This window comes from Aquarana catesbeiana, linkage group LG07, assembly GCF_042186555.1.
Source record: "Aquarana catesbeiana isolate 2022-GZ linkage group LG07, ASM4218655v1, whole genome shotgun sequence".
Classification (NCBI taxonomy): domain Eukaryota; kingdom Metazoa; phylum Chordata; class Amphibia; order Anura; family Ranidae; genus Aquarana; species Aquarana catesbeiana.
Window position 1 is genome coordinate 343,780,325 of NC_133330.1, and position 22,701 is coordinate 343,803,025.

Below are 22,701 nucleotides of genomic sequence, written 5' to 3' on the forward strand. Positions count from 1 at the left end.
TGGATAGATTGAGTTTGAGGAAGTGGTCTGACATCCAGGCTGATATGTCTATTAGTAAATTAGTGATGCGTGAGGAAACTGAAGGAGTGAGCTAAGGAGTAGAGAGAAAGATTTGGGTGTTGTCAGTGTAGAGATGGTTTTGGAAGCCATAGGAGGCTATCAGCTGACCCATGGAGGAGGCGTAGATGGAGATTAGGAGATGTCCAAGAACAGAACCTTGGGGGACCCTGGACAGAGAAAGGTAGAGGAGAGGACCCCAGAGGAAATGAAGACTAAACAGAATGGCCAAGATAAAGTCCTGTGAGGAAATAAAATATAAGATATAGGTAAGGAAGCCAAGATATGTCCCTCAGAGGAAATGAGATAAGGCAGGATGGCCAATATACAGTATGGTCCTCAAAGGAAACAAGATACAGGCAGGAAGGCCAAGATATGTCCCTCAGAGAAAATGAAAACCAGGCAGGATGGTCAATAAATGGAAATACGATATATAAGTAGGGTGGCCAAGATACGTCCATCAGAGAAAATGAACTACCAGGCAGGACGGCCAATAAATGGACCTCATATTTAATGAGTTACAGGCAGGATGGCCAAGATACAGCCCTAGCAGAAAGGAAGATATAAGCAGGGCAGCCAAGATATGTCCCTCATAGTAAATGAGGACCAGGCAGGATAGCAAAGATAAAGCTTGAAGTGGCCTAGTGGTAAGAACCTGGGATTCCAGGACAATTGTGTGAAGCAGACACAATGACAATTTATACTTTGTGTTGGTTTCACTTAACTGTCCCAACTGAATGATGAAGGGGTCCTTAATGGCCCTGAAATGTCATGCTTTAGACTGTACCCAAAATACGAGAGACGTGAGTAACGCTCCGCCCTCTGCGCTACATTGTGACACTCCAGGTATATGTGATACAATTACCAAATTCAGCACATTGGATACAATATAACATACACAGCACAGGAACACTTACCTGCCGGTGGATGAGAGGAAAATGGAAATAGACTGCAAAATTTCCTTAAGACACGTCCCGAACATATATCTGAGTATAGGCTGAGGAGAATCACCAGATACCAATAACAGATATTGAGAATTACACCCGACATACAGGACAAGAGAAGTAGTACTGTGCAGAGTCCATACATACAGAATAAGAGCAGATACCGAGAATTACACCCGACATACAGGACAAGAGAAGTGGTACTGTGCAGAGTCCATACATACAGAATAAGAACAGATACCGAGAATTACACCCGACATACAGGACAAGAGAAGTAGTACTGTGCAGAGTCCATACATACAGAATAAGAACAGATACTGAGAATTACACCCGACATACAGGATAAGAGAAGTAGTACTGTGCAGAGTCCATACATACAGAATAAGAACAGATACCGAGAATTACACCCGACATACAGGACAAGAGAAGTAGTACTGTGCAGAGTCCATACATACAGAATAAGAACAGATACTGAGAATTACACCCGACATACAGGACAGGAGAAGTAGTACTGTGCAGAGTCCATACATACAGAATAAGAACAGATACCGAGAATTACACCCAACATACAGGACAAGAGAAGTAGTACTGTGCAGAGTCCATACATACAGAATAAGAACAGATACCGAGAATTACACCCGACATACAGGACAAGAGAAGTGGTACTGTGCAGAGTCTGGGAATGTCAGGATACGAGAGTCTCAGCCATGTGGTGATCCGGGCCAGGAACAGGCTGCCCCCCTGGGAGAACTCCTCCTCCAGTTCCAGTGCGCTCCTCCCCTGATTGGAGGTGATGAAGTTGTTGAGAATTCGGCAGCGGGTGACCTTGCCACTGTTGTCCCAATCCTTGAAGAACTCCATGAGCTGGCTGATGGCCTCCTGCTCCTTCACAGAGATCATGATGGCAGCTCAGAGTGATCTGGAGGAGACACACACACGAACTGATGACATCATCACATGACACACACAAACTGATGACATCATCACATGACACACACGAACTGATGACATCATCACATGACACACACAAACTGATGACATCATCACATGACACACACAAACTGATGACATCATCACATGACACACACAAACTGATGACATCATCACATGACACACACAAACTGATGACATCATCACATGACACACACAAACTGATGACATCATCACATGACACACACGAACTGATGACATCATTACATGACACACAAACTAAACCCTTCAATTCCCACATACACTATGGGACAGATTGATCTGTGAAGTGCAGGTTCATCGATAAAGATCTTTTTCCTCATTGTGTGTACAGCACCGGCCATGACTGCTGGAGGCCGGGACAGACCCAAGGAGCCAGACATCAATAACAGGGATCTGTCCACTCCGCCATTACTGGATCCTGGGAGGGGAGGGTCCAGTAATGGTGGAGATTACATGAGCTTCATAGGCATGCGCAGGGGGTGTGCCAGGTGTGCCTGGGCACACCCTAATCACTATGTGCATTGCCGATTCCCCCTACTGCCTGGACTTCCTCAAGTGTTGGGCCCTCCCCCTACTGCAGTGCTGCTGGCTTCCCTCCCCCTGGCTGTTGCGGGGATGTTTCAGGGTGGAGAGCGGGGAAAGGGGCTAATAAATATGTTTACTAGGCTTCCATTTGTGAATGAACAGGAAGCTGCTCGGCAAAGAGCAATTCCCATTCATTTGCTGACCCATGTAGCTGATGCTGCAGAGAAAGTATGTGTGTTTTAGTTTTGGGGTGCACACCCTAATGCAATAGGCTTCGCACATCTATGATGAACTCAATAATTTTTACAATAATAATATGGGAGGTCAGGGGTCACCTGGAACTTGTATGTGCATGTGCGGGGGGGGGGGGGGGTCAGCAGTCTGTCTTCTAGGAGGTCAGAGGTCACCTGGAATTAGTGTCAATTTCATCGACTAAAACATTTTCATCAACTAAATTAATACTATTTTAGTAGACTGAAATACGGCTAAAACAATTGAGATGACTAAAATATGACTAAAACTAAAATGGCATTTTAGTCAAAAGACTATGACTAAAACTAAATTGAAATTTGACGTCAAAATGAACACTGGTCTGTAGTGCATGTTCAAACCTAAATACCATAAATAATAACATATTAGATTTTTCACTCCAGCAGTATGTAATGAGTTTGTAAATTGTAGAGAAACGCTTAAATATTGCATTACAATTTAACTACACCCATTAGATTTTAGATGATTAAAATGAGTTTTAGTTGACTAAAATGCAGGACATTTTAGTAGACTAAAATATATAGGAGATTTAGTCAACTTAATACGACTAAAACTAAAACAATTGCAGAAGACTAAAATTTAAAATGCCATTTTAGTCAAAAGACTAAGACTAAAACTAAATTGAAATTTGCTGCCAAAATGAACGCTGCCTGGAATCTGGACAAAGAAGACCAATCTCCTGCGCTGGAGAGAAGTGCACTGGCAAAAATCAGACATCTTCGGCTAATCCAATATTTGCACTGGCTTTGCTGCCCCCTACAGGCCAGGGAAACCCAGAAGAAATGCTGCAACGAGGGGGGGGGGGGGGGCACCAACCTAGTGCATTACCTTTGTAGTAGCTTTATTCAGTATCAAAAGAATAGAAGTATACTGACAAACAACATCAGCAATCAAAGTCCACAATGTACTTGAAACGGCCTGAGCATCGAGACAAGTCCCAAGCGCAAGGTGACCTTCCAAAAGGCTGACGCGTTTCAAGAGGAGATCCCCCTCTTCCTCAGAGCCAATTCTGGATAATGCATAACTGGTCTCTATATAGTAACTGGATCAGGTCACATGATGTCCCGAACGGGCTCCTCCCATCCATGGGTGGATATAAAAACATGGATCTTACCTCTAAATAATATTCTTATTGCAGGTATATATCATATATCATTCAACAAGATCCAAAAACAATTACCACCTTGATAGCGTCAGATGTCATTGAATATGATAAATATGATCATCTAAAAATATATATAAAAAATGTGCATACCAAAAAAAAAATTCCGGTTTTCGGCTGGCGTGCGTTCCACAGTGACGCCCTTCATGGGCAGGAATTGCGGCCACTGGCACTGCAACCATCACTTCTGCTCCCTACAGATGTGTGGGGGACAGTCCTGGTTTGGAGTGCCCCTTTACACCAGATCTGTAATGGGATGCCCATTTTTTTTATATATATTTTTAGATGATCATTTTTATCATATTCAATGACATCTGACGCTATCAAGGTGGTAATTGTTTTTGGATCTTGTTGAATGATATATGATATATACCTGCAATAAGAATATTATTTAGTGGATAACTCTGAGGTCAGATCCATGTTTTTATATCCACCCATGGATGGGAGGAGCCCATTTAGGGCGTCATGTGACCTGACCCAGTTACTATATAGAGGCCAGTTATGCATCATCCAGACTTGGCTCTGAGGAAGAGGGGGATCTCCTCTCGAAACGCGTCAGTATTTTGGAAGGTCTTCTCGGGCTTGGGACTTGTCTTGATGACGAGGCCATTTGAAGTACATTGTGGATTTTGATGTGCCATAATGTTGTTTGCCAGTATACATCTGTTATTTTGACACTAATTAAGCTATCACAAAGGTAATGCGATAGGTTGGTTCCCTGTCTTTGTGGTTACTTGGAATCTGGAGGTCAAATGCCATCCGGAATCCAAGAGGTCACCTGAAATCTGGGGGTCAGAGGTCATTGGGAATCTGAGAGGTAACCTGGAATCTGTGGGTCAGAGGTCATCTTTATTCTGAGCGGTCACCTGGTATCTGAGAGGTCACCTGGATCCTGGGGGTCAGAGGTCATCTGGAATTTAAAAGGTCACCTGAAATATGGGGGTCAGAGGTCACCCTGAATCCGAGAGGTCACCTGGAATATGGGGGTCAGAGATCATCCAGAATCTGAGAGGTCACCTGGAATCTGGAGGTCAGAGGTCATCTTTATTCTGAGCGGTCACCTGGTATCTGAGAGGTCACCTGGATCCTGGGGGTCAGAGGTCATCTGGAAATCAAAAGGTCACCTGGAATCTGGGGGTCAGAGGTCACGCGGAATCTGAGAGGTCACCTGGAATATGGGGGTTAGAGGTCATCCAGAATCTGAGAGATCACCCGGAATCTGAGAGGTCACTGGGAATCTGGAGGTCAGAGGTCACCTGGAGTCTAAAAGGTCAGAGGTCACCTAGAATCTGGGGTCAGAGATAATCTGGAGATCAGAGGTCATCTGGAATCTAGGGGTTAGAGGTCATCCAGAATCCGAGAGGTCACATGGAATCTGGGGGTCAGAGGTTATCCAGAATCTGAGAGGTCATCTGGAATCTGAGGTTACCTGGAATCTGAGAGGTCAGAGGTCACCTGGAATCTGGGGGTCAGAGATAATCTGGGGATCAGAGGTCACCTGGAATCTGAGGTCAGATATCACCTGGAGTCTGAGAGGTCACCTGGAATCTTAGAGGTCAGAGGTCACCTAGAATCTGGGGCTCAGAGATTATCTGGAATCTGGGGATCAGAGGTCACCTGGAATCGGAGAGGTCACCTGGAATCGGAGAGGTCATCTGGAATCTGGGGGTCAGAGGTTATCCAGAATCTGAGAGGTCATCTGGAATCTGAGGTTACCTGGAATCTGAGAGGTCAGAGGTCACCTGGAATCTGGGGGTCAGAGATAATCTGGGGATCAGAGGTCACCTGGAATCTGAGGTCAGATATCACCTGGAGTCTGAGAGGTCACCTGGAATCTTAGAGGTCAGAGGTCACCTAGAATCTGGGGCTCAGAGATTATCTGGAATCTGGGGATCAGAGGTCACCTGGAATCGGAGAGGTCACCTGGAATCTGGGGGTCAGAGGTCATTGGGAATCTGAGAGGTCACCTGGAATCTGTGGGTCAGAGGTCATCTGGAATTCAAAAGGTCACCTGAAATATGGGGGTCAGAGGTCACCCCGAATCCGAGAGGTCACCTGGAATATGGGGGTCAGAGGTCATCCAGAATCTGAGAGGTCATTGGGAATCTGAGAGGTCACCTGGAATCTGGAGGTCAGAGGTCATCTTTATTCTGAGCGGTCACCTGGTATCTGAGAGGTCACCTGGATCCTGGGGGTCAGAGGTCATCTGGAATCTAGGGGTCAGAGGTCATCCAGAATCTGAGAGATCACCCGGAATCTGAGAGGTCACCGGGAATCTGGAGGTCAGAGGTCACCTGGAGTCTAAAAGGTCAGAGGTCACCTAGAATCTGGGGTCAGAGATAATCTGGGGGTCAGAGGTCATCAGGAATCTGAGAGGTAATCTGGAATCTGAGGTTACCTGGAATCTGAGAGGTCAGAGGTCACCTGGAATCTGGGGGTCAGAGATAATCTGGGGATCAGAGGTCACCTGGAATCTGAGGTCAGATATCACCTGGAATCTGAGAGGTCACCTGGAATCTGAGAGGTCAGAGGTCACCTAGAATCTGGGGCTCAGAGATCATCTGGAATCTGGGGATTAGAGGTCACTTGGAATCGGAGAGGTCAGAGGTCAAATTGAATCTGAGAGGTCACCTGGAATTTGAGAGGTCTGAGGTCATCTAGAATCTGGGGGGTCAGAGATCATCTGGAATTTGGGGATCAGAGGTCACCTGGAATCTGAGAGGTCAGAGGTCACCTGGAATCTGAGAGGTCAGAGGTCACCTGGAATCTGAGATGTCAGAGGTCACCTGGAATCTGAGAGGTCAGAAATCACCTGGAATCTGGGGGATCGGAGGTCATCTGGAATCTGGGGGTCAGAGGTCATCTGGAATATGAGGTCAGAGGTCATCCAGAATCTAAAAGGTTGCCTGGAATGTGAGAGTTCACCTGGAATCTGGAGATCAGAGGTTATCCAGAATCTGGGAGGTCATATGGAATCTGGGGGGTCAGAGGTCATCTGGAATCTGAGAGGTCAGAGGTCACCTGGAATCTGAGAGGTCACTGGAATCTGAGAGGTCAGAAATCACCTGGAATCTGGGGGATCGGAGGTCATCTGGAATCTGGGGGTCAGAGGTCATCTGGAATATGAGGTCAGAGGTCATCCAGAATCTAAAAGGTTGCCTGGAATGTGAGAGTTCACCTGGAATTTGGAGATCAGAGGTTATCCAGAATCTGGGAGGTCATATGGAATCTGGGGGGTCAGAGGTCATCTGGAATTTGTGGATCAGAGGTCACCTGGAATCAGAGAGGTCAGAGATCACCTAGAATCTGGGGCTCAGAGATCATCTGGAATCTGGGGGGTCAGAGGTCACTTGGAATCTGAGGTCAGAGATCACCTGGAATCGGAGAGGTCAGAGGTAATCTGGAATATGAGGTCAGAGGTCATCCAGAATCTGAGAGGTCACCTGGATTGTAAGAGTTCATCTGGAATCTGGAGGTCAGAGGTTATCCGGAATCTGGGAAGTCATCTGGAATCTGGGGGGGGGTCAGAGGTCACTTGGAATCTGAGAGGTCAGAGGTCACCTGGAATCTGGGGGTCAGAGATAATCTGGAATCTGGGGGGTCAGAGATCACCTGGAATCTGGGGGTCAGAGATAATCTGGAATCTGGGGGTCAGAGATAATCTGGAATCTGGGGGATCAGATGTCACCTATAATTTGGGGGTCTGAGGTCATCCAGAATCGGAGAGGTCAGAGGTCACCTGAAGTTGCTCCTTGATTCCATGCTTTCGACGGATCCGCTCCGCCTAATCCCAGAAGGGACTGATATGGCACCACAGGTCTCAGCATGTCTCTCACACTCCCCCCCATCACCCCAAATCACTCACCCGCACCCCGGGACACCTTCAGATACCGATAAACACGGTCAGCCAATGAGAGCTCCGGGCTGGAGGCCGCCAGCCAATGAGATCCCCGATTTAAAAACATCCATCCAATGAGGCGCGCCATTGGCGGGACATGGTGCTTCTGCGGGTGAAGCGACGGTCACGTTGCTAGGAGACGGTATCCAGGGACTCAGAGGGCTGTGCGGATCAGGTGATCCGATCCCGGGCCGCTGATTGGCGGAGAGGTGGAGGGGAAGTCGGCGGTCGGTCCCGGGTCAGAGTCGAGGGTGCCATGGGGGACACCGACCTGGAATACAGTATACTCTTCCCGGAGCCCGGCCTGGAAGGTGAGACCCTCCCCGGTGTGCGTGTGTGACGTCACTCCTCCCCGGTACACCGTCAGTGGGGGAGATCAGATTACAAGGACTGTGCAGAGCTGAGTACACTGAGAGTCTCCCCGGGGGGAGATATCACCTCACTTCCTGTCCGGGAGACATACCAGAAAGTCAGAGGAGATCCCTCCATAGTGAGGAGAAGTCCCTGGAACTGGTGTCCCCATAGGAGGGTCACTGCTCACTTCCTGTCCAAGAGACACAACAGGAAGTCAGAGGAATCCCTATCAGCAGTTCAGGGAGTCCCTGTGGGAGGAATGCACCTCACTTCCTGTCCGAGAGACACAACAGGAAGTCAGAAGAGATCTATAGTGACGGGGAAGTCACCAGAACAGAAGAATTCCCCTCACTTCCTGTCTTGGTGACACAACAGGAAGTGAGAGGAGATCCCTTCATAGTGAGAAGTCCCTGGAACTGGTGTCCCCATAGGAGGGTCACTGATCACTTCCTGTCCGGGAGACACAACAGGAAGTCAGAGGAATCCCTATCAGCGGTTCAGGGAGTCCCTGTGGGGGGAATTCACCTCACTTCCTGTCCAAGAGACACAACAGGAAGTCAGAGGAGATCCCTCCATAGTGAGGAGAAGTTCCTGGAACTGGTGTCCCCATAGGAGGTTCACTACTCACTTCCTGTCCGAGAGACACAACAGGAAGTCAGAGGAGATCTAGAGTGACAGGGAAGTCACCAGAACAAAGGAATTCCCCTCACTTCCCGTTTTGGTGACACAACAGGAAGTGAGAGGTGATCCCTCCACAGGAAGTCACCAGAACAGGTGTCCCCATGGGAAGAATTCCCCTCACTTCCTGTGTTCTGGTGACAACTCTAACCGTTTGGATTTCCATCACTTTCTGTCTCAGTGACACCGAGACAAATATCGGGGGTTACAGACCGCAATATAAATCCCCCTCCCCCCACCACCACCAAAACACTACACACAGGGGGCACACAAAGACCTGAACGGGGGTCCCTCTCTGTGATGAAGTCACTTCTGGCGGCGTGGGTTGTGGGTTGCTATGGAAATGCTCCGTCCCGCCTTGTTGTGCTGCCAGAGTGTCCACCATTGGCTGGCTGGTACCTGTAGTTCCTCCTTCTGGGGTGTCTTATGGATTTGATTTGCTGTACGGTCCGTGTTTTATGGTCATGTCTGTATTATGAGAGGGGGGAGGGGAGGGGGGTGGAGCTCTGGTTTGGGTCCTTCAGGACCCATTTACACGATGAGGTCTGTTTAGAAAACGTTCGTTGGACGAATGTCATAGAGGGGGTGCGAATGTTCCCCGTGTTCTCTATCATTTCATTCATGGGATCGTCAGCTCCATCTAGTGGCCACAATGGGGTTATTGTTTTCTGAACTCCCCCAATTAGCCACTTGCTGGACCGATCGCCTAACTGGGAATGTCTGTCATGATGGTGACATTAAATTCTGGGGTGACGGCTGCAGCGAGACGCCCCAGTCCCTTTCTCTGCAGCCTGAGCTGCACTGAAGATGAATGGAGAGGAGACAGAGGCTCCTTTCCATTCATAAACTGAAGCAACATAAATACAGTTTACAATGCTCAGTTATGATTGGACAGTCAGTGATCACTGAGCATTCAGAAAAGGAAGGAGCCGGTAAATGACATTAGGGCTGAAACAACTAATCGATTAATCGACAACTAATCGATTATGAAAATAATCGATTACTATTTTCATAATCGATTAATCGGCCAGTAACATAATGGGGTTAAAAAAAATTAAATTGAGCCTTTTATAGTACAAAAAGAGCAAATAATCGCTACTGTAAATATTACTTTCACAGTTCTGCAGTAAAAAAAATGAACCCCTTACAATAGAGATTATTTGCTTTTTTTGTACTATAAAGGGCTAATTTTAGTTTTTTTAAACCCCCATTATGTTACTAAACCTCTTAGACGTGGTTCACATCTGTGTGTTTTTTGGTGCTTTTTGCAGAAACGCACTGCAGTTCATTTACATGGTTTCCTATGGGACACGTTCACATCTATGCTTTTTTTCAGCTGCTGCGTATTTGGAAAGGTTCAGGGACTTTTTTTTTTTATGTAAAACGGTGCTTTTTTGGTTCAATACACTTCAATGGAAAAGCTGCAGAAAAGCATGTAATGCGTTTTTGTAGCAATTTGTGTTTTTTAATCTGCCCAACAACAAATTGGGCCAAAAAATGCAAAAAAAAAATGCAAATTGCAGCAAAATCACGTGCGCAAAAATCAAAACGCACAGCAAAAAGCACTGCAGAAACATATCAAAAGCAAACTGCATAGGTGTGCACCGAGCCTTATGCTGGCCACACGGATCAATTTTCAGAAGAGAATATTCAGACGAAAAATCTTTGTACATTCGCTGAATGAAAGAATGTTTGAAATTTTCACTTGTTTTTAACATTCTGTTTTTAAAATGAACGAAAACCACATACACCGTCTGAAAATTCCTTTGACCAAGAAGTTTTCTATTTACAAATTGTCACCATGGTTGAAAATGAACGTCAATTTGACCCCACTAACAATTAAAAAATTGAACAAATGTTCTTAAAATGCCATTTTTTTTGAAGGAAGACATTGTTTGTTTTTTAAATAAAAAAAAATTGATCTGAGTCTGATGATATTTACCAGATTCACCCTTTTTAATAGTATATATCCTCTAATAGTATATACAGTATATCTCATCTAATTGTATATACAGTATATCTCTTCTGTCTGTTATTCTCAGAGTGGATTAGATATGTTGCTCCCTAACCATATAGTTATTTATATTTACCACTGCATAGAGATATTTAAGAATAAATTGCCTTTTTTTAAAACTTTACATATTAACTAAATTATACACAACACTTTTTTTTTTAAGCTTATCAACCGATTAATCGATTAATCGAAACAATAATCGGCCAACTAATCGATTATGAAAATAATCGTTAGTTGCAGCCCTAAATGACATATTTACCGGCTCCTTCCTCCGCTCTCCATCCTAAAAGATCTGGGAAATGGGGGGACTGGAGGAGGACACGGAGAGCCGGGGAGGATGCAGGGGGATCGGAGGAGGACACGGAGAGCCGGGAAGGATGCAGGGGGACCGGAGGAGGAGACGGAGACCCGGGGAGGATGCAGGGGGATTGGAGGAGGAGACAGAGAGCCGGGGAGGATGCAGGGGGATCGGAGGAGGACACGGAGAGCCGGGGAGGATGCAGGGGGACCGGAGGAGGAGACGGAGAGCCGGGGAGGATGCAGGGGGATTGGAGGAGGACACGGAGAGCCGGGGAGGATGCAGAGGGATTGGAGGAGGACATGGAGAGCCGGGGAGGATGCAGGGGGACCGGAGGAGGAGACAGAGAGCCGGGGAGGATGCAGGGGGATTGGAGGAGGACACGGAGAGCCGGGGAGGATGCAGGGGGATCGGAGGAGGAGACGGAGAGCCGGGGAGGACGCAGGGGGACCGGAGGAGGACATGGAGAGCCGGGGAGGACGCAGGGGGATTGGAGGAGGACACGGAGAGCCGGGGAGGATGCAGGGGGATCGGAGGAGGACACGGAGAGCCGGGGAGGATGCAGGGGGACCGGAGGAGGACACGGAGAGCCGGGGAGGACGCAGGGGGACCGGAGGAGGACACGGAGAGCCGGGGAGGATGCAGGGGGACTGGAGGAGGACACGGAGAGCCGGGGAGGATGCAGGGGGACCGGAGGAGGACACGGAGAGCCGGGGAGGACGCAGGGGGATCGGAGGAGGACACGGAGAGCCGGGAAGGATGCAGGGGGATCGGAGGAGGACACGGAGAGCCGGGAAGGATGCAGGGGGACCGGAGGAGGAGACGGAGAGCCGGGAAGGATGCAGGGGGACCGGAGGAGGAGACGGAGACCCGGGGAGGATGCAGGGGGATTGGAGGAGGAGACAGAGAGCCGGGGAGGATGCAGGGGGATCGGAGGAGGACACGGAGAGCCGGGGAGGATGCAGGGGGACCGGAGGAGGAGACGGAGAGCCGGGGAGGATGCAGGGGGATTGGAGGAGGACACGGAGAGCCGGGGAGGATTTAGGGGGACCAGAGGAGGACATGGAGAGCCGGGGAGGATGCAGGGGGACCGGAGGAGGAGACAGAGAGCCGGGGAGGATGCAGGGGGATTGGAGGAGGACATGGAGAGCCGGGGAGGATGCAGGGGGACCGGAGGAGGAGACGGAGAGCCGGGGAGGACGCAGGGGGACCGGAGGAGGACATGGAGAGCCGGGGAGGACGCAGGGGGATTGGAGGAGGACACGGAGAGCCGGGGAGGATGCAGGGGGATCGGAGGAGGACACGGAGAGCCGGGGAGGACGCAGGGGGACCGGAGGAGGACACGGAGAGCCGGGGAGGACGCAGGGGGACCGGAGGAGGACACGGAGAGCCGGGGAGGATGCAGGGGGACTGGAGGAGGACACGGAGAGCCGGGGAGGATGCAGGGGGACCGGAGGAGGACACGGAGAGCCGGGGAGGACGCAGGGGGATCGGAGGAGGACACGGAGAGCCGGGGAGGACGCAGGGGGACCGGAGGAGGACACGGAGAGCCGGGGAGGATGCAGGGGGACTGGAGGAGGACACGGAGAGCCGGGGAGGATGCAGGGGGATCGGAGGAGGACACGGAGAGCCGGGGAGGATGCAGGGGGATCGGAGGAGGACACGGAGAGCCGGGGAGGATGCAGGGGGACCGGAGGAGGACACGGAGAGCCGGGGAGGATGCAGGGGGACTGGAGGAGGACACGGAGAGCCGGGGAGGATGCAGGGGGACTGGAGGAGGACATGGAGAGCCGGGGAGGACGCAGAGGGCTCCCGGAGGAGGAGCACAGAGGGGACACGGAGGACGAAACGGATCGGGACCAAAGGAGGACATGAGGAGCACAGAGTGGGACAGCCGGGGGTGATCGGTGCGGTGGTTGGGGGGGGGGGGGGAGTTACAAGCACCGATCTCCCTGACTGCCGTGGGAGGGAGAGGAGGAGAAGCGACTGCCAGAAAAGCTATACTGAGGCTGCCCAAGTATCAGGTGAAGCATCGAAGCATTTGCACGAGTACAAGTACACATGCAAATGCTCGGTATCGGCACCGATACTGATACTAGTATCGGTATCGGTGCAACCCTAATAGAATGCATTAAAAGAGAAGTATGGGATTTTTTTTTTCAGTTCCATGCTTACCTAGGTGGATGCTGCATCTGTCCCCCGGCGCCTCTACACTGAGAACCGAGCGATCGAACATCTCCCATGGCTCGGTTCTCACAGCTCCCTGATCGGAGAGCTGTAGACTGCCAGTTCTGCTTCCTTGTCGCCCATTGGAGCGCTGAGCTGTGGAGGGGGCGGGGAGCGGCCGTCTCAGGCTCTCAGCGGCTCGCACCTGGCGGATCCAGACTCCCATTGTCGGGATGACGCGATGCCTGTACTGACGTCAGCGGAGTGCGGATTTCAGCCCGCTCTTTGCTGAAGAGGAGTCACAGGAGTGCAAAACGAATTGCACTTCTGTGATCTATAGAAGTACAGCAAAACCAGCTTTGGCTGGACTTCTCTTTTAAAGGGTAAGTTCATCTTTATAGAAAAATCTGTATGGTGAACTTACCCTCCCCTCTGAAAACTGACCACGGTGTATTATGGCTGCTGAGCCTGACACCGTGGTCAGTTTCTGTGCCTCTGTCATCTGCAGCTCTCCTTTCTGCTCCTGTGTCCCCCCCCCCCCCCCTCTATCTATCTGCTGGTGACAGTGCTGCCCCTCCCCCCTCCTGCTGCTCTCATAACATTAACCTGTATACACCATCAGCACTGCCTCCCATTGCAGGGTCCCCCTCTGTGAATGATTTATGAATATAAATGCTGTAAATACCTCATTTAAGAGCTGAGATTGCGATCACATGACCAGCCAGCTCTCTCCTCCTCCCCTCCAAACTGACATCAGCAGAGGAATCTCAGCCCCGCCCGCCGCATCTCTCAGAGGAGGAAAGGAGAAAGCTGGCCAGTCATGTGATCGCAATCTCGGCTGTGAAATGAGGTATTTGCAGCATTTATTTCTATTAATCACACATAGAGGCGGACACTACAATAGGAAGCAGTGCTGACGGTGCATACAGGTTAGAGTGGCTTAACAACCACTTTAATTCATTACAGAAAATACGGGAAACATTTGTGTATGAATGGATGCTGGTGAAATAGACCCCTAAATGTGGGGACCAGGGTATTTCTACACATAACACAGATTACCGCTATGTGACCCGTTCACAACGCAGCAGTGATGTGCTGGTGCAGTGCTGAGATTTTTCAGCAGCGCATCTCACCGCACCGCTTGTCCCCGCACTGTAGCGCCACCATAGTGCAGAAACTTTAATGAGAAAATGGGGCTTTTCATTTCTTTTTATCTACAGCCCCCTTCCTGTGTCTCTGCAGGTTCTCGGTGGGACCACCAGAGGGAGCCGGTGGTGATTCTTCTCGGCTGGGCAGGCTGCAAGGAACAGCACCTGGCTAAATACAGCTCCTTCTACCATAAGCAGGTGAGTGCCAACCGGACCAGCCACAGCGGGGGGGGGGGGTGGAAGAGGCAGCTGCTTTGAGCCCACTTGGCAAAAGTGCAAGACCTGTAATATACACTGTTGAAGTAACTCATAAGGGAATGGAAGGGCCGGCGGGCGGGGGTTGTGCTTTGAATGCTAATAAACCTTGTCCTGGCACTGCCAGTCAGACAACCTAAGAACAAACCCCACCAGGGAAGGCACACACAATGCATTGTGGGAAGGGGAGGAGCATGCACATTTATTCTATACACAGAATCTCAGGATTTTAAACTTCAGCCCCGGAAGATTTGGCTGCTGAATGACCCGGCCATTTTTTTGTGATTCGGCACTGCGTCGCTTTAACTGACATTAGCACGGTCGTTCAATGTTGCACCCAAACAAAATTGGCGTCCTTTCCCCCCCCCCCACAATCAGAGCTTTGTTTTGGTGGTATTTGATCATCTCTGCGGTTTTTATTTGTTGCGCTATAAACAAAAAAACTTTTCAGTTTAGGCCGATACGTATTCTTCTACATATTTTTGGTAAAAAAAAAAATCGCAATAAGCGTTTATTGATTGGTTTACCCAAAAGTTATAGCGCCTACAAAATAGGGGATAGATTTATAGAATTTTTATTTGTAATATTTTTTTATTTTTTTTACTGGCAATGGTGGCGATCTGCTATTTTTATCGTAACTGCAACATTATGGCGGACACATTGGATAATTTTGACACATTTTTGGGACCATTGTCATTTATACAGCAATCAGTGTTATAAAAATGCACTGATTACATTAAAAATGTCACTGGCAGTGAAGGGGTTATCACTAGGGGGGATCAAGGGGTTAACTGTTCCCTGGGAGGTGATTCTAACTGAAGGGGGAGGGGACTGACTAGAGGAAGTGTCGGATCGTGGTTTCTAGCTAATAGGAACACACGATCTGTCACTCCTCTCAGAACAAAACACGGATTTGTGTGCTTACACACACTTGCGTGTTCTGTCGCTCGTGATCACTCGTGGCCGGCGGTCATCGCGACCGCCCCCACAGTGTAGCAGCGCTATCCCGGTCACAGGAGCCGATGTATAGCTACAATGGTTCGCAGGATCGTGCCGACCTGCCGCCGTAAAATGACGGCGGCTGGTCGGCAAGCTGTTAATAGAATGGAGGGAGGAGTGATAAAGATACACTATGGTAGGGTCCCTGCTGGGCATCTGGGAGGGGATACCCTGCTCTGTGGGACTCTACAATACATGTACTTTAAAGTTACACTGATTCCATTACTCAGCTTGCTGCACTTCACATATATATCTAATGACAGGTCCACTTTACTTTTTCCTTGGTGAACACAGGCCATATACACCAGCCCACCCTCCCCCAGCCAGGCAGACATTGCAGCCTGCAGATGGCGCTGTTATGAATGGAGTGTATATACACTGTCTGTCCACAGATGGCGCTGTTATGAATGGGGTGTGTATACACTGTCCACAGATGGCGCTGTTATGAATGGGGTGTGTATACACTGTCCACAGATGGCGCTGTTATGAATGGAGTGTGTATACACTGTCCACATATGGCGCTGTTATGAATGGGGTGTGTATACACTGTCTGTCCACAGATGGCGCTGTTATAAATGGGGTGTGTATACACTGTCTGTCCACAGATGGCGCTGTTATGAATGGAGTGTGTATACACTGTCTGTCCACAGATGGCGCTGTTATGAATGGAGTGTGTATACACTGTCTGTCCACAGATGGCGCTGTTATGAATGGAGTGTGTATACACTGTCTGTCCACAGATGGCGCTGTTATGAATGGAGTGTGTATACACTGTCTGTCCACAGATGGCACTGTTATAAATGGGGTGTGTATACACTGTCCACAGATGGCGCTGTTATAAATGAATTGTGTATACACTGTCAGCCTGTAGATGGCACTGTTATAAATGGGGTGTGTATACACTGTCTGTCCACAGATGGCGCTGTTATAAATGGGGTGTGTATACACTGTCTGTCCACAGATGGCGCTGTTATAAATGGGGTGTGTATACACTGTCTGTCCACAGATGGCGCTGTTATAAATGGAGTGTGTATACACTGTCTGTCCACAGATGGCGCTGTTATGCATTGAGTGTGTATACACTGTCTGTCCATAGATGGCGCTGTTATGCATTGAGTGTGTATACACTGTCAGCCTGTAGATGGCGCTGTTGTGACTCCGCCTTCTCTCTTTGCAGGGCTGCATTGTCATCAGTCACACGGCGGCATGGAGGACGGTCTTCTTCTCGGAGTCGTTCGGCTTGCGCCACCTGCAGGAGGAAGCGAAGAAGCTCCTCAGCCTCCTCTATGATTACGAGGTGGAGGTGAACCCCATCTTGTTTCACGTCTTCAGCAATGGCGGCTTCATGCTGTACCGCTACGTCACCGAGCTGCTGCATTCCGACCCCCGGATGATGGAGCTCCGCGTGGTGGGAACGACCTTCGACAGCGCCCCGGGAAACCGCAACATCTACGGCTCAATTCAGGCGCTCAACACCATCCTCCGACCCGGCACCGGCTGGCCCCTGCGGTACCTGCTCCTGGCGGCCTTCGCCGTCACCATCTTCATCCTCCGCATCGTCCTTTACCCGATGACGCGCTTCCTGCACGAGAATCACTACGACGCCATGAAGAGAGACCCCTCCCTCTGGCCGCAGCTCTACCTCTACTCCCGCGCCGACCGCATCATTTGCTACCGAGACGTGGAGGGCGCGGTGAGCGCGCGCCGCCAGCGCCATCTGCCCACCGAGAGCGTGGACTTCCAGAAGTCCGAACACGTCAGCCATTTCCGCCGCTACCCGGAGAAGTATTCCAGCGCCTGCGTCAATTTCCTGAGGGACTGCGTCAACCGCGCGGCCAAGTCCGCCTTCATGAGTGAGCACCCCTCATTTTAGGAATGGGCTCCCCTCATTGGCTGGAGGAAGATCCTGCGGAAGCACACGTCACTTCCTGTCTCCGCCTCCTCTGTTCTATGCACTAGACTGGTTCCTTTTATCAGTTCCCCCCGGTTCCTTCGTTTAATTCCGCTCCATGTTTTCCAGTTTATTTCTATGCCAAAGAACTCCGCCCCCCCCCCCCTCCCCCTCCCACATTATGATGAAATATAAAAAGTAACTTTATCGACCAATAACCAGAATAGCACATAAAAGTCCTAGTGATGTCATCTGCTGGTCTTTGGTGGGAGGGGCCAGCAGACTCCTGTAAACATCACAGCACCTTTGCCTCAAGTGTTATTTGAAAGAACACATCCCCAACATCCCTTTAGACAGGCATCCTTCCCCTTCTGCTGGTGGCTGGGTGCTGCAGACTTTAGCTGTGCAATCTGAGGATCAATTGCTTGATTACACTGCAACAAAGTGATCAGCGGATTGCACAGCTAAAGCCTGTAGTAGCCAGCAGGGGGAGCATGCACATGTAAAGGGATGCCAGGGATGTGTTCTTTTCATATAATGCTCAAGAAATGAAATGAATGTTGGCGGGGAAAGCCAGTAGCAGGCTGAATTGTCGGTAATCATCGAATCTGGTGTCTGCCATCTTGTATATATTGTATATATAGGGGGCGCTATATACAATATATGTTATACACGGCGTATATATTGTATATATAGGGGGCGCTATATACAATATATGTTATACACGGCGGGGGACACAAGATCGGACCATTGCCGACAGCCTGCGGGGAGATCCCCTTTCCTGCTGCCCCCCCCCCCCGTATGCTGACCTCCTATGTAATATATACCCACGAGGCGGGAACAAACAAGTGTCATCGATCTCTGACTTGTCACCCGTGTGTGGAGGCGGAGTCCCGGGATCGGGGGACTGCGAGGATTATTATCTTCTGCTGTCATTCATATTATATTTTATGTACCGGGGGACTTTTTGGGGTCTATTTTTATAAATTTGGCATGAGGACATCTTCAGCATTCACAAATGATCGCTGTATTCTCCTGTGACCGTCAGCTCCATCTAGTGGCTGGAAAGCTGTATAGCAATTAAAAAAAAAAAAAACACATTATGGCCACTAGATGGCGCTGACGATGATTATCATATTGCAGGGAATACAGCAATCAACACATATCAATGACCTGCAGGGTGAATGTTTTATACGTGGACCCCAAAATATCCCCCGGGGCCCCCGACACATACACTGAGAGATAAGACGCAGTGAATGTTTTATACATAGACCCTCCCCCCTCCCCCTCCCCATGTTATTTAGGTTATAGTTCGGATTTGATAAGATTATTCATTACAGATTTGGGTTTGCTTGACGATACGAAGTGCCTTATTGTACCTTCACCCCGCGGGGGCGGAGCTTACCAAATATCAGCTAAAGATTCCTCCCCCGACCTGCAGATAAATATCCAAAATGTGAGCCGGAGGTCCCAAATCCCCTCCAATGCCTCCTTTTATTGAACGATCCCGACATTGCTGAATAAAACCCATTTTTTCTATAGGTCAGATTCTGGGGGCCAATTGTCACCCCCACCAGGTTTCCAGGGAGGGAATAGTGTGTGGGGAGCGTGTTCTTTTCTAAGGGGTGGGGTGCAGCTCTGCATGGAGGGTGCAGGGGTCACCCTCCCTGTCAGACACACACACAGGATGCAGCAGAAGGAGTGAGACTGCAGGGTAGCTAGAGGGGGTCTGCAGCGCAAGAAGCTCATTGTAATTATTGATCTGTAATAGAAACTCATAACAAATAGGTGTGTTCAGGGTTAATACCTGTGTATTGTCTGCATGGAGTGTGTATTGGGTGCATGGGGCGTGTATTGTGTACATGGAGTTTTGTATTGGGTGCATGGGGCGTGTATTGTGTACATGGAGTTTTGTATTGGGTGCATGGGGTGTGTATTGGGTGCATGGGGCGTGTATTGGATGTATGGAGCGTGTATTGGGTACATGGAGTGTGTATTGGGTGTATGGATTCTATACATGGGGTGTGTATTGGGTGCATGGAGTCTATATTCTGTACATGGGGTGTGTATTGGGTGCATGGGGTGTGTATTGGATGTATGGGGTGTGTATTGGATGTATGGAGCATGTATTGGGTGCATGGAGCGTGTATTCTGTACATGGGGTATGTATTGGGTGCATGGATTCTATACATGGAGTGTGTATTGGGTGCATGGAGTCTGTATTCTGTACATGGGGTATGTATTGGGTGCATGCGGTGTGTATAGATTCTCCTGGCTGAGAACCTTTCCTGGTATGATGAGTAGCAGGAAGCTGGCGCTTTGACATGTACCTGTGGATGTTCTCTGTAGCTAAGAGAGGATGCTGAGACTTGTAGTCCCTCTGCAGGAGTTCTGACATTGTTTACCGCCTGCTGTAGCTTTCCCATTCATTTCAATGTAGAGCTGTGTACACAGCGCCACCTATTGGCTGTAGTTGGTGAAGTCAGTGACTAATAGGCGCCCTGTGTTGGCGGTAGCCAAATTAGACAGTGATGTACGAGCGCCATCTATTGGTTGTATGTGCACAATTCAGCATTTACCTGGCGTGTCTTTTAGTGTCACGTAAGCGCCATCTATTGGTTGTAAGTCTCTATTGAAGCTTCTTGCCATTTTCTCTGTGCTACACGGGCGCCCTCTATTGGTTGAAAATTAGTATTAAAGGTCCCTGCAGTATTTCTAGGGCTACACAAGCGCCCTCTATCGGTTGGAAATTGATATTACAGGTCACTGCAGTATTTCCAGTATTACAAATCGCTTTCTATCGGTTGTAAGTCGGTATTTCAGGTCCCTGCAGTATTTCTAGTTTCACTGAGCGCCCTCTATTGGTTGTAAATTAGTATTACAGATCCCTGCAGCATTTCCAGTACTACACGAGCTCCCTCTATTGGTTGTAAGTTGGTATTACAGATCCCTACAGTATTTCCAGTACTACACGATCGCTCTCTATTGGTTGTAAATCGGTATTACAGATCCCTACAGTATTTCCAGTACTACACGAGCGCCCTCTATTGGTTGTAAGTTGGTAATATAGGTCCCTGCAACATTTCTAGTTTCACTGAGCGCCCTCTATTGGTTGTAAGTTGGTATTACAGATCCCTACAGTATTTCCAGTACTACACGATCGCCCTCTATTGGTTGTAAGTCGGTATCACAGGTCCCTTGCCGTATGTCCAGTACTACATGAGCGCCCTCTATTGGTTGTAAGTCGGTATCACAGGTCCCTTGCCGTATGTCCAGTACTACACGAGCGCCCTCTATTGGTTTTTAGTTGGTATTACAGATCCCTGTAGTATTTCCAGTACTCTACGAGCGCCCTCTATTGGTTGCTCAGTGTATTTTCTGCTCTGATGGTTTCCTGTGTGTAACAAACCTCTCCAATCTACATGTAGCTGATTAATAAAATCTAGAATTGTATCCTGTAGGATTTTTGTATACACCACTGTTTGTTCTGTTATATAAATGTATATTTTTTTCCCTCTAGAACAAACAAAGGTGGAATTTGGAGCCACGTTCTGATTTTGAAGCCTGGGGGCCTCATTCTAAGGACAGCCATTGGCTGTAGCCGGGTGCGGTGCCAGGTTTTATTCTGATTGGACCCTGTCCTGCTTCTTCAGGTTCTCTTGCTGACAGTCCACTTATACTCACCGCTCCACTCCTCTGTCAGCGTTGGGAGTCAAACCCTATTAGATGGTTATTCCTAATCACGTGACAACGTTCGGAGCTGGTGATTGGCCGCTCAGGCCTCGAGTTCGGTATCCTGGGAAAGGGATATTCCCTCCCTCTGTGTTGGGTATCTGTGAGGCCTTTGTCGAAGGGGGCGGGGCAGTGTGGGTATAAGCTGATTGGAGGGATCCTGAATAGTCAATGACAGGGTCTCTTTACTGTATACAGGAGATGTCAGAGGGGGGCGCTGTACGTCCATCTTGGATCGGGAGGTTTGCACTGTTCAATGTGAGATGTTTTATTTTAATAAAAACTGTTTGTGAGTGAAACTTTGTATTTGTTTTTTGTTCTGTAATGACTGTTTGTGGATGAAGGGGGGGGGGGGGAGGGTTAGAGCCCCTGTCAGGTCTGTGTCCCCCACGGGGGGAAATTCCCGCACTCTTTGTCCTGGTGTCACAGGTGACAGGAAGTGACTGCCTATGAGGAGGTTTGCCTCACTTTTGGGGACACAGGAAATGAAACTTCCCCAGAGGGGACACCGCGGGAAGACCCGCCAGGGGCCTCTCACCATTTCATTCTTTATGGATTTACATAAAACTTCAACCGATTGTAAAACGACAGAAACTGATGTAGGAAAATGCTAAAGAATTCTGTCCGGAGTCCGGGGGGCCTCTTTCCGGGGGCTGTGGGCAGAAGCCGGTATAATCTTGATTTAGACCCCCAGCCTGGAAAGGGGGGGAGGGGGGGTCTGGCTTCAATTTATTTTTTATTAAGCGGTATTAAACCCAGAAGCAAACATCTCCCAATTCCTAGATGTGACGGCTGCATTCCTTTCCTGCTGGTCCTGCCAGCAAGTCAGTTGTTTTTCACAGCACAAGCTCTCCAGCAGAATGTATCAGTTACAGGGATGAGACAAACCATTTACCACTGACAGGGGTGCTTATAATGATCAGCTTTGATTTTATTTATGTAGAACCTTTCTCCCAAATTGAACATAATTGTTACTGTAACTGATTATAAAGTGAGAGCTACTTCTGTTTAAAAAAAATAAAGTGTAAGCTGGAGTTAAGCTTCAGTGTGTTAGTGTATTTAAATCTGCTAGTCCATCTAACACTCCCCCCCCCCCCCCCCCCCCCCCCCAGACTGAGAAAGCTGCTGCCCAAAGGTGCCCCCTGTGTTCCTTCATCCAGAGTGGGGGCGCTCTGATGCAGGAAGTGTGTTACTGGTCAGATCACCAGGTGAAAACTGAGGGGATAAAGGACTTAAGAAAAAAAAAACCGAATGCAGTCGCCACATCTGATGATCGGTAATATATGACATTTCTGGTTTATTACCACTTGATATAAATATTTTTTTTAATCTTTGTTT

General features: G+C 49.0%; 2 protein-coding genes across 3 annotated transcripts in view; one reads left to right on the plus strand and one right to left on the minus strand.

The window, feature by feature from the left end:
• ARMH1 (armadillo like helical domain containing 1) overlaps positions 1–7,965 on the minus strand; it is a gene marked incomplete in the record, with an annotated part of 20,948 nt that extends 12,983 nt beyond the window's left edge. Inside the window, 3 exon segments of the mRNA XM_073593977.1 lie at positions 975–1,043; positions 1,696–1,920; positions 7,796–7,965. Of these exon segments, the coding sequence (XP_073450078.1) occupies positions 975–1,043; positions 1,696–1,901 (275 nt within the window).
• Positions 7,966–7,982: 17 nt separating this feature from the next.
• TMEM53 (transmembrane protein 53) lies at positions 7,983–21,662 on the plus strand. Of its 2 annotated transcripts, XR_012235395.1 has the most exons (4): positions 7,983–8,139; positions 14,581–14,684; positions 16,918–20,824; positions 20,888–21,662. XR_012235395.1 is itself a non-coding variant. In XM_073593978.1 (3 exons), the coding sequence occupies exons 1-3, from the start codon at positions 8,085–8,087 to the stop codon at positions 17,611–17,613; spliced, it is 855 nt and encodes a 284-aa protein (XP_073450079.1). In that variant the 5' UTR covers positions 7,983–8,084; the 3' UTR covers positions 17,614–21,662. The 2 variants fall into 2 exon arrangements, 1 of the variants encoding a protein (XP_073450079.1); XM_073593978.1 differs by having other exon boundaries at positions 16,918–21,662.
• Positions 21,663–22,701: the final 1,039 nt, after the last annotated feature.